General features: G+C 44.1%; 1 protein-coding gene across 4 annotated transcripts in view; it reads left to right on the top strand.

The window, feature by feature from the left end:
* The window catches only part of Lrrc28 (leucine rich repeat containing 28), a 121143-nt gene extending 105566 nt beyond the window's left edge, over window positions 1-15577 (top strand). For 3 of the 4 annotated variants that reach the window (XM_060367314.1, XM_060367315.1, XM_060367312.1), the window contains 2 exons: window positions 1348-1507; window positions 13492-15577. In XM_060367314.1, the coding sequence (XP_060223297.1) occupies window positions 1348-1507; window positions 13492-13564 (233 nt within the window). In that variant the 3' untranslated portion in view covers window positions 13565-15577. The remainder of the gene's footprint in view (window positions 1-1347; window positions 1508-13491) is intronic. The other variant, XM_060367313.1, reaches the window with a different exon arrangement.
* Window positions 15578-15794: the final 217 nt, after the last annotated feature.

The raw sequence follows: 15794 nt of genomic DNA, 5'->3' as shown, positions 1-15794 counted from the left end.
GGGAGGTGATCAAAGAGCCAGCCACTGAGCTCTTTTTGGAGACAGCCCCTGTTCCCATTACTAGGGAATCCACTTGGACACTGAGCTACCATGGGCTACATCTGTGCAGGGGTTCTAAGTTATCTCCATGAATGGTCCTTAGTTGGAGAATCTTTCTCAGAAAAGACCCCTGTGCCCAGATATTTTAGGTCTGTTGCCCTTCTTGTGGAACTCCTGTCCCCTCTAGGTCTTATCTTTTTATGTTAAATGCTTTGTCTTTGCATTTGGAGAGGGACCATAATTAAGCTTTTTTAAAAATTCATTTATTTATGGTGTATGTGTGTGTGCGTGTGTGTTTAGGTGCACTCACTCACATGTGGAGATCAGAGGATAACTTGGGGAGTTAGTTCTCTCCTCCCACCCAGAGAACAAACTCAGATCTTTAGGTTTGATGGCAATCACCCTAAGTTATATTGCTGGCCTGTAGGCTGGTTTTTGTTTATCTTTTTTGCTTATACCGAACAGAAAAAAAATTTATTTACTTATATATAAATTATATTTTTCTAAGTACGTATCGATCATTTCTGGACAGATACAGAAAGGTTAAAAAGACAGCTTGTGTTTCCTTGCCCAGATTAGCTGGCAAGCTTGGGACCTCACCTCGTTTTGGGCATCCTCCTTCCATTGGACATTTAACAGGAGTGTAAAAAAACTAGTGTAAATCTGTGTCAAGATTGCCTGGGTGGCCAAGATGGTTTGTTTAGACACGTCCTTTGTGGAGCTCACACAGGCTGGGGAAGACAGTTTCCTATTTTGTTCATGAGAGTGAAACAAGGAAAAGCTTGGCTCTCTTGTTTCTTTCTCATCCTCTTGAACCTCCAGCATCTGACACTTTTCAGTAATTAGCCTTTTCATAACTTAGCTTTCACTGGTGTCTAATTGACCAAGTGCCTGATAGATTTGGGGGGAACTTGGGGAGCCGGTGAGTCTTCAGCTTCACCCTCCTTTAATTCTTTGACTTCTGAAAGCCTGCAGAGCCCACTCTGCGTAGATGGATGGATGCCTTTTTGATCCTTGTTCCTAAAGACTATTTGATCTAATTCTTTCCTTGCTTCTGCCTCGGGACAGCTTCTGGGTGCTCTTAAAAGAGTGGATTTTCATTTTCCTTTAGTATCAAAAATATAAAAAAACATCTTTCATTTCCTAATAATGTTAGATTTTATTGAATGCCTATCAGATAACAGAATTTCCAACATGAAGTGCTTTTAACTATTTGAACTTATTTGGTAACAAAGAGAAGTTTCAAACATCTAGTTTAAGGAAATAGAATTTTTCACTCATGTGCCTGATTTTTCTCTTGTATTCCAGATCTGAACTTTTTGTCTCTAATCTCATTACCCAGAAGTCTCCTGGAGCTGCTGCACTGCCCCCTGGGCCACTGTCACCGGTGTAGTAAGCCCATGTTTACCTTCGTCTATCCCAAGCTTTTCCCCTTGAGAGAGACGCCGATGGCAGGCCTGCACCAGGGGTAATACAGCCTCAGTGGGCACGAGGGCTTAACCTGGGCCAGCGGTACAGCATGGGAGTGACGGGTCATGCATGCAAAGAGCACTGAGTTTGCAGCTTAAAGGGCTAAATCAGTGGTTCTCAACCTGTGGGTCATACCCCCTTATGGTTTGGAACCATGCTTTAACAGCGACCATCGGAAAACGCAGATATTTCTATCCCAGTTTGTAACAGTAGCAAAATTACAGTTATGAAGTAGCAATAAAGTTAATCTTACGGTTGGGGTCACCACACGTGAGGAACTGTCACCAGGGTTAGGAAGGTTGAGAACCACTGCAAGAAAGCCTGCCTGCCCAACTCAGCTCAGCTTTGGGGTAGGTACAGAGCACATAGGCACAGCTGGGTGTGATGTTTGGAGCAGCTCACACTTCCCAGCTTGACCCCAGGTGCAGGGGGAGGGAGCCTTGAGCTCACCTGGCACAACCAAAAGTGAGGAGCCACACTCTGCACACACATGCTCGTTTCTTCCAACAGCATTCCCACGCCACTCCGTATTTCTTGGCAGAATGCCTTGAATTCATGAAGAATGTTCACTAAGTAAAATCCAGAGCCAACACTGTTAGAGAAAGACAGCCGGTGAAACAGAGCATTGGAAAAGTCCCATGTGCCAGGCTTATGGGTTTTCATGTTTGATTTTTCCCCCCCTTATCTTCCTTTTGAGACAGGGTCTCAAATGGCCCAGACCAGCTTGGAATTAGCTGTGTAGCAGAGGATGACCTCATCGTCCTGCCTCTGCTTCCAAAGTGCGGGGGTTGCAGACCACCACAGCCAGCTTCACTTTGAATACCTTAAAGCTAAGAAAGAAAGAAAAAGTGTGCTATCTCATTTATCTGTGGAGTTGGGGTGGGGAAGTTTCCAGCTGTCAGAAGCTTCTTATTCCCTGTTGATGCCAGCAAGCTTTTCCATTGTGATCATTTTTACTCGAGACAGGATCTTAGACCAGGGACGGTGGCGCACACCTGTGATCCCAGCACTCTGGGAGGCAGAGGCAGGCATATCTTTGTGAGTTTGAGGCCAGCCTCATTTACAAAGTGAGTCCAGAACAGCCAAGATTACACAGAGAAATCCTGTCTCAAAAAACCAAAAGGTTAAAAAAAAAAAAGTTAGACAGAAACAGCCCAGGCTGGCCTCAAATATAGGAACTGTCTGCTTCAGCCTCCTGAGGGATCCTGGGCCCACAGGTGTGCGCGCTACTACACCATCGTTGTTGGGATCATTTTATAGACCCCTTCCCAAGGTCATCTGCTCTCCTTCGCTTGCTCTTTTCTTGTCTCCCCCCCCCCCCTTTCTTTTCTCCCAGGGCTGGGAATAGAGCTCACACCCTTGTGGGTATCCCAGACTTAGACCCCAGTCATGTTTTTGTTTCTTAATCTAAGTGGGATAAGAGACAGAAAGCAAAGACTTTGCGCTGAGAACTTGGGCAGCCTGCCAAGCTTCCCTGAGCCTCAAAATAGGGACAGAACAGTCCACATGGTTGGCCACAGATGATCAACAGATGAGGAAGGTAAACGCCTGGCATGTGGTAGTCATTCAGCAAATGGAGCTACCTTTACTGTGTCTCTGCCTGCTCCTTTCCCAAGCTATGATTACTTTCCCTTGCCCTGGATAATCCTGTTTGATATGCTTTAGGTTCTCGTTTCAACATTTTTGTATTTTTAATGTTTTCTTGCATACGGAAGTTCAGCTCTGGACCTTTGTAATTTAACGCTTGTTCTCGGGAAAAACAAACAAGCCCCCAATTCAAACTCCTACTGTTTGTTTTACTATATACACAATCCAGTGTTCAAGGGTTTTCTGTACACACGACACTAGTTGTCTGAGCCTGTCTACCTGGATGTGGTAGCAGATCCCACAGGCGCTCAGACCCCAAGGCTGTCCTCCCCATCCAGAAACCACTCACACGCCCTAGCTAGCTCCAGTCATGCCTCTAACCACTGGGGACCAATTAGGGCTCCAACAGAGTTCCTTCTTTGGGTTCAATTAATGTATTCCAGCAACTCACAGAACCTAGGACAACCAACCTATGGTAAAGAACATCACAAGGAGTACATACGCAGGGGTGCTCAGAAGAGTCCTGGGGAAGAAGAGTGTCCTGTCCTCCCCTAGGTAGGGCCCCCTCCCAGAAAATTCCATGCATTCCCCTATCTCAAGTCCCTGAACCTTGCCCTTTGGGTTTAATGGAAGCATCACTGTGTGGTGTGATTGTTGCTCGTAAACCTGGTGGGGGACTCTAGCAAGGTATGTCTTTCTCAGCATTCATCTTGGCCTCTTTGTACGTGGGTCATTCTTCCTTTTTAAGACACATAAACCAAACATACCCCACGCTCCTTTGGACACATGATTTTTGACGGAGAAGTCAAAAATATACACTGGAGAAAAAAACAGCACCCTCAACAAATGGAGCTGGTTAAACTGGATGCTACATGCTGTAGAGTTGTAAGTAGATCTATATTTATCACCCTGTGCAAATCCACTCTAAATGGACCTTAGCATAAGGCTAAACGGTCTGTGACTGATAGAAGAGAATGTGGGAAATAGTCTTGAACTCACTGGCACAGGAAAAGACTTTGTGAACACGTACTAAGAACAACAGTAAATGGGACCTACGACACTGAAAAGCTTCTGTACAACAAAGGACACTATTATTCAGGCAAAGTGTCAGGCTATAGGGCGGGGAAGATCTTTACCAGTTACACATCCAACAGCGGGTTAATACCTAAAATAAAAAAACTTAAAAGCTGAAGCATCAAAAAAAAAAAAAAACAAAAACAAAAAAACAAATAACCCAATTTAGAAAAGTTCTCAAGATTTACAAATAGCTGAGAAACACTTGACGAAATATTCAACGCCTTCAGCATCAACTCGAGTAACAAATTCTTATATATTGTTTAAATTAGGCATAACAAAACTGTAGATTATAACTCTTTCTAGGCAGAACACCTCTCCATCTGCAAACCTGAAAGCGGACAGTGCATGCATTCCCACTGTGTGATTCCTACCTGTATGCAGGTAGAGGTTACATAGCACCATTAGAAATGAGAGAACTTTTGAAGGAAAAAAAGGAATCCCAGGTTCTAACAAGTTCAAGCCCCAAAGGACTCCATGATCAGTCTGTCTTGGTCCCCTAACAGGATGACCCCACCCCTCAGGCCTGGTAAGCCAAAGAATTGAGACAGCCCCACCTCAGGCTGATTCTTTGCTTCAAGCATAACATGCTTGCAGCCAGATAGCTCATGAACCCATTCTGACCCATAGGACCCAAACGTCATACAGTCCTCCTCCATCTTACTCTTTCTCGGACCTGTCTACACCAAGATGGCAGCATTTCTGATGGAGTGACGCACCAGTCACACACCTGATGTCTCTGAGATAGGTTACCCCACTACACCATCCTCACTACTTGGTTCAAGAAAGCTTGAGAATTTTCCAAATCATCCAGGTCTGCTTTATCTGTGCTTAACAACGAGTTTTCTGATTTCTTTCTCTCCCCTCGCATCTTACTGTGATGAAGAGGAAAGCTGTGCATTCGGCACCAGGCTTAGAAACCTCAGATGAGTGATTTCATTATCACCTCTAAGCTGTGCTTTCTGCGTCAGAGAACAGTCAAGGCATCTGCTGCCTCATGACAGAGATCACTCCATGGCTTCTAGGGCTGTGCTCCTGTTTCTTCACAGGAGCACACTCAGTGTTCACTTCTGTCAGCATGTGTTCGTGATGGCTGTGTATCCCTAGGAGAGTACAAAATGCACTCATAGCCTCCGTCTATCCTCACCACATTCTGCTCTGCTTCTGTCAGTAGCAGTTGCAAGCAGCATAGGCTTTTTCTATCATGTACCTCAAAGCCTTCCAGCCTCTACCTGTTACCCATCGTGGGCACCATTTCCACATTCCCCAGTGTTCACCACAGCAAGCTACCCACGTCACTGTAGCAGGTTCTCCTAGCAATTTTCATTTCCCTCCCAGAATAAAAAAGAAAGGTTGACTGCTTTCAAGGACAGGTGTGAGGGGCTGCTACACACAATCTCAGGGTGGGCTAAGAATGGAACCTCAGGTAGGACTTGATGCTGCAGGGTAACAGCTGGGAGGTGCAGGCAGGGTTTCTGTGTCTGGGGGAAAGTGTCTTCCACAACTTTGCTCTTATGAGTAATGACAAGAGGCTCACCTACTATATGGGAGGAGGGAGATCTACTCAACTCGAAGTCTGTTAATTTGAATATTAATCACATCTAAAAAAAAAACAACCACAGCAACGTTGAGACTGATTTGCCTAAACAATGGGGGCCCATGGCCTAAGCAATTTGGCATAAAAGTGGCTATGACCAGCTCTAAAAGGTCTCACTTAAGTCACTAGGGTGCTTAGAAACAGCTCTTTGCATGGTTCTTCCCGTGATGCTGGGTTAGTTTTACTGAGCAGCTAATACAAAGTGTGTTTGGGTTTGGGGGATTAGTAGCTCTGCTTTTGTGCAGTTGGGCCCTGAGGGTGCAGTGCAAAGGACTCTAGCTTGGACGGTGAATGGTAACTTATGGTCCATGTCTTCACACTGTGTGACATTCTAAGGCACCTCCTTGCTCAACTATTGCTAAGATGAATTGTAGGCCTCAGCCTTCCATGTGGTCCAGCATAACTGCAATTCTCATTTTCCTAGACCAGAGTCTCATGGTGGAGCTGGGATTTAAACCCTAGCAGGCAGATTCCAACTCTGTGTTTTAATCACTGTATTGTACAATGAGAATACTATTGAAATAGTGTTCAGAAATACAAAACTAATGTTCCGTAATACTCTGAGCAAGATACTTCTGAATATAGCCAAGCATGGTGGCACATGCCTTTAGTCCCAGCACTTGGGAGGCAGAAGCAGGCAGATCTCTGAGTTCAAGGCCAGCTTGGTCTACACAGAGAAACCCTGTCTTGGAAAGAAAAGAAAGAAATACACATGTTTATATCTTTATGCATTCACGTGCATATATTGTTTTAATACATGACTAAAACATCTGGAAAGATATTAATTCAACTGTTTATGTGATTAATGGCCAAGCATTCAAGTATATGAGCCTACAGGGGCCACTTCTATTCAAACCACCACAGGTGCCATCCATTCATGACAGTGAAGCTTCCAGGGCCCTACACCTTGTAATAGCCCAATTTCTTAAAGATTCTGCTAAACATGACATCATACTGGCAACCACACTGCCAGCAATTAGCTTTTGGGAGACAAGCTACAGCCAGAACATTGTGGGCATAGTTACATTTTTAATTTTCATTTTAATTTTAATCCTTATGCACACAGAGGATTATTTTTGCAGTTCTACAAAACAAAATTTGTGTGTATGTAGATGTATGTGTCGTATGCAAGGATGTGGGTTCACATGTGCCACCGTATGTATTTGGAAGCCAGAGCACATCTTTGTGAAGTCAGTTTTCCCATCTTTACATGGAATTCAGGTCTGGAGTCCAGCATAGCTCATGCCTTTATCCGCTGAGCCATTTTGCTGGCCCTAGCGAAAAATTTCTGATTAATCAGAATGTTTTAAGATATGTTGCATAAAAGTACACATAATGTCTTCTGACTTTTTGTGAATTTGAGCATGAACATCTGTGTTTATGGGCATGTACGTACATGCACATGTTATATATAAACAAGTGTATGTTTATAGAAAAGTCCTATCTTGGTTTACCAAAGAAGATAACATTTTATAAAAACTTGATAATCAATCTACAAATTGAAACTCCGTAATTGCTGAAACATTAGTAGGCCACTGGTTTCTTGTAAGAAATACTTCCAAGAATGTTCTGTACATGTCAGAGGACTGGTCCTTGCATGCGTTGACATGCACACCAGTGGGGTCTGAGGTGGGAGCCACGCAGTTGCTCTATGCAGGCTGCTGTCCATCTTGCAGTATCACTCTGTTCTTGGAGAGACTCTTCGTCTTTCCTTCCAGAGTGGCAGCATGAATGCTGCAGATAGAAAGTCATTGCACCTTGGGATCGGGACCCGTTGCCTAGAAGGTGTGCAGAACAATGGTGAGAAAGTTGCTGTGGCAGAAATGTGACGGTATGTGGTACACTGTTAGGTGACTCTTCCACAAGTTATGTGCGTGGGACTTCGTCCTATCAGCTCGTATAAATATTTTTCTTTTGGCTTGAATTTCTGTAATGAGTCAAAGATATGCTTTTTTATTTTTAATCAGGAAACAGATTTACAAGAGAAAACCCCACATTTCTCACAATGCTTGTGGGCTCCAGTCTGTGCCAGCAGCGTTGTGATTTGTCTCGTCAGGAATCATCGTAGTTCTGTATTTAAAACGAGCTCGAATGCTCTTTCCTCTGCCTCAGCTGTAAATATACACAGATTCCAAGTGTGCGTAATGCCTTGTGCTCTTTGTAGAACTTGTCAGCAGCCTTTCCCAACTGGAGCTGTTGCTTAGCTCAGCTTCTCCCCTAAGCCCGTCAGGCTTCTGGGGCCACAGTGAGCACGGACTCACTGTGGTAGTGGTAGGGACAATAAACAGGTGCGGCTAGTTGCTATGGGAGCCTCTCAGCAGCAGAGAAGTGTGCAGCCTTGCCATGTCCTTGCAGCACAGATAGAACACCTTCAGGTGGCTCATCCTGCAGGGCCCGGCCTTCACAGACTTCGCTTTTCTCTCTCTCTCCTTAGAAGCTTAACTCTTAGAAGCTCAGTGGTTACAGTCTTAAGGGTAGTATCCTTGCTCTGAAGGAGCTGGCCAACCATAATTATTATTAAAACCAAAGCAAGGGGCTGGAGAGCAACCTTAGCAGTGAAGTATGTACAGGTCTTACAGAGGACCGGAGTTTGATCCCCAGCACCCATGTTGAGTTCATAACCACCTGTAACTCCAGCTTCTGAGGCATCTGCTACCTCCAGGCTCTGAGGACTTACATGCACATACCCACACACAAACACGTACATACACACAATTAATACTAAGAGCAAATCTTAAAAGGGTGAGTCCAGTTTATCAGCAAATTCTTCAAAATACATTATATGCTTAAGATCTTTTGTGTCTAAAACCGTTTTACTTGTGACTTATACTAATATATGTGTTGAATAAAAATAATGAGGGCTAGAGTTCTAATTGACTTTAAGAACTGAGAAGGGCAGGTACATAGCTTGGTATTACAGTGCTTCCGTGGCATGCCTGAGTCCCTGTATTCTACCACTGCTAGCACTATAAAAAATAAATAAATAAAAGCAATGGAAATACTTATAGAATTAAAAGCTTATAGAATTTCCTGCATTAAGAAAAACAATTCCAGCCAGGTTTGGTGGTTCAGGACCAGGGAGCAGCTAAGGAAGTCAGGAGGATTGTAAGTCCAGCATCTTCCTGGGCTCTTGAGTAGTTCAGGGAGAGCCTGGAAAACATAGTTAAGAAAGAAGACCATGTCTCAAAATGAAAGGTAAAAAGGCAGTTGAAAATGCAGCTCAGTGGCAGAGCAGTAACTTGCCTCTTAGGCACCATGCCTCAAAATCAGTTCCTGGTACCATGGAAAGTGAAATTCTCTCTCTCTCTCTCTCTCTCTCTCTCTCTCTCTCTCTCTCTCTCTCTCTCTCTCGTGTGTGTGTGTGTGTGTGTGTGTGTGTGTGTGTGTGTGTGTATGTATGTGTGTGTGTGAAGGGATTGAGAGAGGGTTTCTCTGGTGTAATAGCCTTGGCTGTCCCGGAACTCACTTTAGACGACACTTGCCTTGAACGCAGAGATACCTCCAGAGTGCTGGAATTAAAGGTGTGTGCCATCACACCCCACTTATTCTGTAGCCCAGGCTAGCCTTGAACTTGTAACGTGCCACCTGCCCTTCAAGGTGGGTCTTCTACCTCCAGTTAATATAGAAAGTCTCTAACAGACAAGCCCAGGGGTTGTTTCCACGAGGATTCTAAATCCTGTTGATTGACAGTCAGCTGTCCGTCCCAGTTACTGGTTCTGGGATTCTGGTCCATTTCATGGATCTCCCTCTCAGGTGCGGCCAAACTGCAGCTGTAATTGGCTTAGCACAGGTAGAGTGACAGCTCTGTTTTATTTCTTCCCTTAGAAGTTGTTTTAGGTCATTCTTGGGTCTGGGTTTTTTATATAGTTGTTTGGTTGGTTGGTTGATGGTTGGTTTTGTCTCCAAAACCCCTTTTTGGATTTTCAATGAGAATTGGATTTAGCCTATAGATCAGTTTGTTCAGAAGTGACATCTTCACAATACTAGATTTACTAATGAGTGCAATGAGTCTCCACTGATTAAGGCTTTCCTTTATTTCTTTTATCCATAGCTTATAATTGTCAGCATACAAATGCTGAAACACTTTGTTTATACCCAAAGATTTCATTTTCTTTTTGTAGTCATAAATGGCATTTTTACTTCGATATCCATGTGTTCATTGATACTATAAAGAAATATAATTTGATTTTGCAACTATCTTATATGCTATAGCTTAAATGGGGTTTTTTGGAGTATTTTTTTTAGATTACATGGGATTTTCTGCATAGACAATTATGTCTTGCCATCTGTCAATAAATAATATCTTCCTTTCTGCTTGCTTTTTTCTTGCTTTATTACATTGGTTAGAATTTCTAGTAGTGTGCTATAGTTTTGAGAGTAACCATTTGCTCTTTCATTGCTAAGAACGATAATAGCGATCACTTTTAAATGTTCTTTTTAGCACATTGAGGAAGCTTTCCTGTATTTGTACACTGAAAATTCTTTTTTTAAAAAATAAGTTCCTTTTTCTTTATTTTTGTGCATTAGTGCTTCGCCTGCATGTATGTCTGTGTGAGGGTGTCAGATGTTGGAATTACAAACAGAATTGAACCTGGGTCCTCTGGAAGAACAGTCAGTGCTCTTAACTGCTGAGCTATCTATCTGGCCCCATATGCTGAAAATTCTTAAGGATGAAGAGTGTCTTTTGTCGAATGCTTCGCCTGCCCCTCCCTCCCTTCCTTTCTTTCATTTTTGTTGATTTCCTTTTATGTGTATGCCTGCAGATATTTATGTGCAGCGTATGCATGCCTGTTGGATCCTCTGGAACTGGAGCTACAGATAGTTGTAAACCACCATGGGGGTGCTGGGAATTGAGTCCAGTGCAAGAACAATAGTGTTCTTAACCTCTGCACCGTCTCCGCAGCCCTTTCTTTCTTTAGAGTCTTATTCTGTAATCCTGGCTGGCTCAGAGCTCACTATGTAGCCTAACTCAGGACAGCCCTCCTGTCTTATGCTCCCAGTTCAAGGCTTCTAAGCATCAACCACTACTCCCAGCTCAATTGCTTCGTATAAGTATTATTAAGATCATATGAATCTCTTTATTTAGCTTGTTGATACATAGATACATCAGTATTCAGCCTCCTTCCATACCCAAAGTGTCTCTCGCTTGATCAGTGTGTATAATTTTGCTTTTTTAATGCTTTTTGGTGTTGCTTGTTGAGTGTTCTTTAATTTGTCCTCAAGAGATATTTGTCTGTAGTATTCTGGGACTTGGGGTTCTGTTTGTTTGGTTTCTTTTTGATTGGGGAGTCAAGGCAATACTGTCCTCATGAGTTGGAAACTCTTCTTTTTTTGTAAAGGAAATTGTACCAAAATGCCTTCTGATTTGTCTTAAACTGTTTGTTAGGATTTTCTAAGAAAACATATTTGGTAATGGGATATCCTTTAAATTACAAATCCACCTTCTTTAATGGTCATAGGTTCCATTTTGACAGAGTTCAGTTTTGGTCATTTGTGCTCTTCAAGACAATGACCTTCTAGGTTGACAAGTTTATGTATTCAAAAATGTTCATAGTGTCCCTGATGCCTTTTTAGTAGCCATGAGATCTGTAGTTACAGTCGTCATTTCAATTCCAGAAGAAATTGTGACGTTCTGTTCATTTTGTTAAAGGCATCAGATTATTGACCATCTTCATCTAAGAGATTTCTTTTTAATCTCATTGTTTGTTTGTTTGTTTTCAGTCTTCTTTGCTTCTCCTCTGTGACAGTCCCGTCTCCCTAAACCTTACTGCCTCTAAAGTCTAAAGAGAGTCCTGGCTTCTTTTCTTATCATCCCAGAGACTCCAGGCTTATTGCGTCAGGGCATCTCAGTCCGTTCCCAGGTGCTCTAGTAACACATTAAACACCGAGGCCTAGGTAAAGTGCCCTCACTGGCCTAGTACAACCTTCTGCTTGGTTTCTTTGGCTTACATGCTCCAGCTTCCGGCGGGTGCAGTCTGGCAAGACTGCTTCAGTGTGTGCATTAACCTTCTAGGAGCTACTCTTGGGGTGATCTTCAGCTGGTCCTGGAACTTTACTCTTTGTGGCCCTACAGACCGGGAGTATTGGTGATGATGGGTCCAGCCTGAATAAATGGATTAGGCACTTCCTTTTCAGACAGCCACCCTCTGTGAAGCCATTGAAACTGTTTTATGCAAAGGAACACTAATGTTCTTAGGAGGCAAACAGATTTGCTTCCAGTGTGAAGAAATGTCTAAAGGCTCAAGGTTCTTTGATTGATTCTTTCCAAAGCCTCAAGTTCCTGTCCTCAGCAACCTGCACCTTTGCCTTACCTAAAGGAACTTTACAGAGTCACTGATGCACAGGTTTGACAGCTGGAGTTGGGATCCCCATCACCTACACAAACTGGTGTTGGCACAGCAGCCTGTCTGTAATGCTGGCTCCTAGGAGTCAGAGGCGGGCTCCCAGAGCCAGTGGAGCAGCCACTAGCTGAACTGGTGACGAGGAGCCCTGCTTCAGTATAGAAGGTACAAAGATCAAGGAAGATGCAGTGTCAGCCCCTGGTCCCGCACAGTTATGCACACACATGCAAGCCAGACACATTCTATCAGGAACCCACACTACATACAAAATATCAAGATATCTTTACCTGGTGTGTGATTTACTGTCTACCCTATGTGTTTGGGCTTCAACCATATCCTTCAGCTCACGAGAAAATGCTTCATTTAGGGACACCATAGAAACTCTCCCACCATGTCTTAAACTGAGAGTAGAAGACTAAGCACATCTGGACTTTGATTAGCTTATTTGTTTGGTTGGCTTTTTAATTCTCTTGAGTCAGAATTGGCCATCCTACCCCGCAGACTTTGAACTCACCATGGCGCCGTAGTTACCAAATGTTCCAGCCACTTGCACCCCCAGAGCCTCACATCCACTGTCATTGTGTCTGACATGTTGAGTGCACATGGGCAGTGCAGCAGCATCAAAGGCTCTCCAGGAGCACAGAGAAAGGCAGAGACAGGAGCAAGTGCTGAATAGTCACCACAGGCAGTCCTGTGAAAACAGTAGACTCTCCCCTCACCAGAGGCTGGCCCTCTGGGTGGGGGGAGGAGGACAGTCTCTTAAGAGCTTGCACTGCCCAGAGCATGTGAGGAGCCCCAGGGAACTCCCCATGCAGAGGTGCCCAAGCAGGAGTTTGAGAAAGGCTTCCCTGTTACGCCAGGCCTTTAAGCAGATTCTGAAATTACTTCTGTGTGAATGTAGGAGGAGGATAAAGTCCTTCAAGTGGTGGCACTTTTTATTTTCTTTTTATGCTTTTGTTAATGTTTTGAGACAGGGTCTGCCTCTGTAGCCCGGGCTGCCCTGGAACTCAGAGCAATCCTCCTGCCTCAGCCTCCTAGGTCCTGGGAATACAGATGTGAAAAACTGTACTTAGCTGTGACTTGGCTTTAGAAGGTGGAAAAGATTTTTTTTCTCTTAGCTGTTAACAGGGATGGTTGTCATCCAAACCCCACTAGTGGAGGGAGCACATATGCACACACATGCCTTACCCGCTGCCTGGACTCGGCTTGAAAAAGTTTCCACAATGCGATGTGCTATTCATGCCGAGTCACTTGTTCTAACAAAGACTATCTCAAGTGGGGAAGAACCAGACCTCACTCCTGAGCTAACAGTGTTCCTCTCTCTCTCTCTCTCTCTCTCTCTCTCTCTCTCTCTCTCTCTCTCTCTCCACTCCGCCACCCTAGGAGGACAACTATTGGCTTCGTGGCTTACTGCTGCTCTGCCCAGTGTCTGCGGGCTTTTGACCTGCTGAGTTGATAAACACTCTACAGTCTTCAGAGCACTGCCAGCTCGACACTGCAGCTGCCTGCTGTCGCCCAGTGTGTGTGGCCGGGCCAGGAGAGTCCAGCCAGGCAGAACAGACCCTTCCATCCTGTCCTGCCCAGTCCAGCGCGGGGGTTGGGGGGGTGGGGGGGCATGCTGAACTCTCTGGAACTGTCCTGATTGGCCTTCACAACTGAGAGGCCTTCACGTTGGAATATATCCTCCCCCAAATTAAGGACATTTTGTCTTCTGTGTTTCTTTTTATGTGAGTGTCTCATACATAAACTATTTAGTCAGATGAGCTTCCCCACATCTAATTTAAAGCGAGTTGCAGCTCCCTGAAGAACTCTTAATTTGATAATAGAACCAAATTAACTGTTGGACGACATACCTTTGGTGATGATCCTCTGCTTTTCTCCAGAGGATTATTTCCCCTCGAGATTATTTTATTCTCCGTGGCTTCTCCATTGGAAACTTGTCAGTTTCCAGAGTCTCCTATGGCCCGTATGGCCTCAGCAGCCTGCACCACAGGGCAGGGCGCCCAGGCTGGCTCAGCGAGGCTCCTGTGGAGGGACAGCAGGCTCCAGGGCCACGCCCTCTGGAAAGTTCCTGTCTTATTTCTAAGTTTTGCAACCTACGAAGACTTTTTTTTAAAGAGGGATTTAAAAACAAAAATGTAGACACTAATTAAATACACTCTTGTTCTAAACTATTACAGGAAAACAAGTTTTGAAATGTTCGGGGTCTTTTTGCTAAGATTTTCTTACATAATTGGGAAGTATGAGGCCTCTGATCCTCCGCCATGGATGGGACTTCTTGTTGCTTACTTGGTGCATGGAACTGCCTTTATTTTACTTCTGAATCCCCACCAGGAAGACAGAAGGAAAGAAGGGGTCCACATTCCATCTCCAGCCTCGCAAAGCCCATGAGCTTTCCCTCGCCAGAGAGTCGCGCTCTGTGGGGGAGTCAGGTTTGATCTTCTCTTAAAAGGATGGCATTGTAATCTGCTTTGCTTCCAGATGTTCATCTGGTTGCTGTGGAGTGGTTCTTTTTTTGGGGGTGGGGGGGCAGAAGTGCTGTTTTAGTGGTATGATTTATAAGACAAGGTTAAAAGGAGAATCAGGAAGGGTTGCTTGGTGGAAAAGCTTTTTCCCCAAAATTTGGTTGATGACATTTTGTTAGCTAGCCTAACTGTAATTCTAAGCTCTAACAGTGCCAAAAAATCCTACATAGTTACTGACAAATGTGTGATCTCTTTGCAGTCACACCACCTGCTGCCCAAAAGGCAGACTCTTCAAGTAATGGCAGAGGCAGAAAGCGACCATGCATGCCAACTGTAGCATCACTGTTCCTACTTCCTCCCGTCCCTTTCATAACTTGCTCTGTTCAGCCTTAATATTTCAAAGGCCTCGAGTATAATAGGAACTGAGGGTCCGGATCAGACGGACCACTTCTTTCATCCTTTGGAATAATGGAAGTTTCAGCATCACCCCTACATGTATATAAGTTAGAGGCAGAAAAATGGAACCTGAAACTCCACATATGTGCTTGGCTTAAGCAACTACTGGCTATCACATGAGTGACAGTAAGTACATGGCTACATGTTTGGAAGTGGAGCTAGGAAACGGGCCACCCTGATACTCAGGGATTCTCATCGAGATAGGCTTGAGATGCTTTTGTTTTAATCTGTTTAAGTTCTGAGAAAGGTGTTTACACTCCGGCCTCCTCCCTACCTGCTAAGAACTGCAGTGTATTGATCACCGGCCGGCAGGGGGCCGGGCAGACAGGCTCTAGGCTGACAGTCGTAACTTTAGAGTACAGCATCTGAAATGATGAGAAACAGAGCTTACGAAGTTGTCCCCTGGTGCTTTCCTCATGGAGACTTTGTGCTGTACTCACCAATGTCATGTCAATCTTTTGGTTTTATAAAAAACAGTTGCCTGTATGCTGTGTATTCCAGCTGTGTCCAAAGCTTTAGGGGAAAAAACAACAAAACAAAAACAAGACTCATTTTGTATCTTCTTTCCTCTTTCCTTCCCTCAACCCCTCCCTCTTCTTTGGGGGGAGGGGGATGCCATCCAGAACACTACACATGCTAGGTAAGTACCCTACTGGTGAGCTATACCTCTAGCCCTGTATGTTGTTTTTTCTGATCAGGTAGACCGATATTTCATGTAATAATAATATTTCATATAATAATAACAACAACAATAATAAAGCAAAT

Source organism: Meriones unguiculatus, chromosome 14 (assembly GCF_030254825.1).
Source record: "Meriones unguiculatus strain TT.TT164.6M chromosome 14, Bangor_MerUng_6.1, whole genome shotgun sequence".
In the NCBI taxonomy this organism is placed as follows: Eukaryota; Metazoa; Chordata; class Mammalia; order Rodentia; family Muridae; genus Meriones; species Meriones unguiculatus.
Note: the sequence above shows the minus strand (reverse complement) of the source record. Positions and strands in the feature narration are given on the sequence as shown.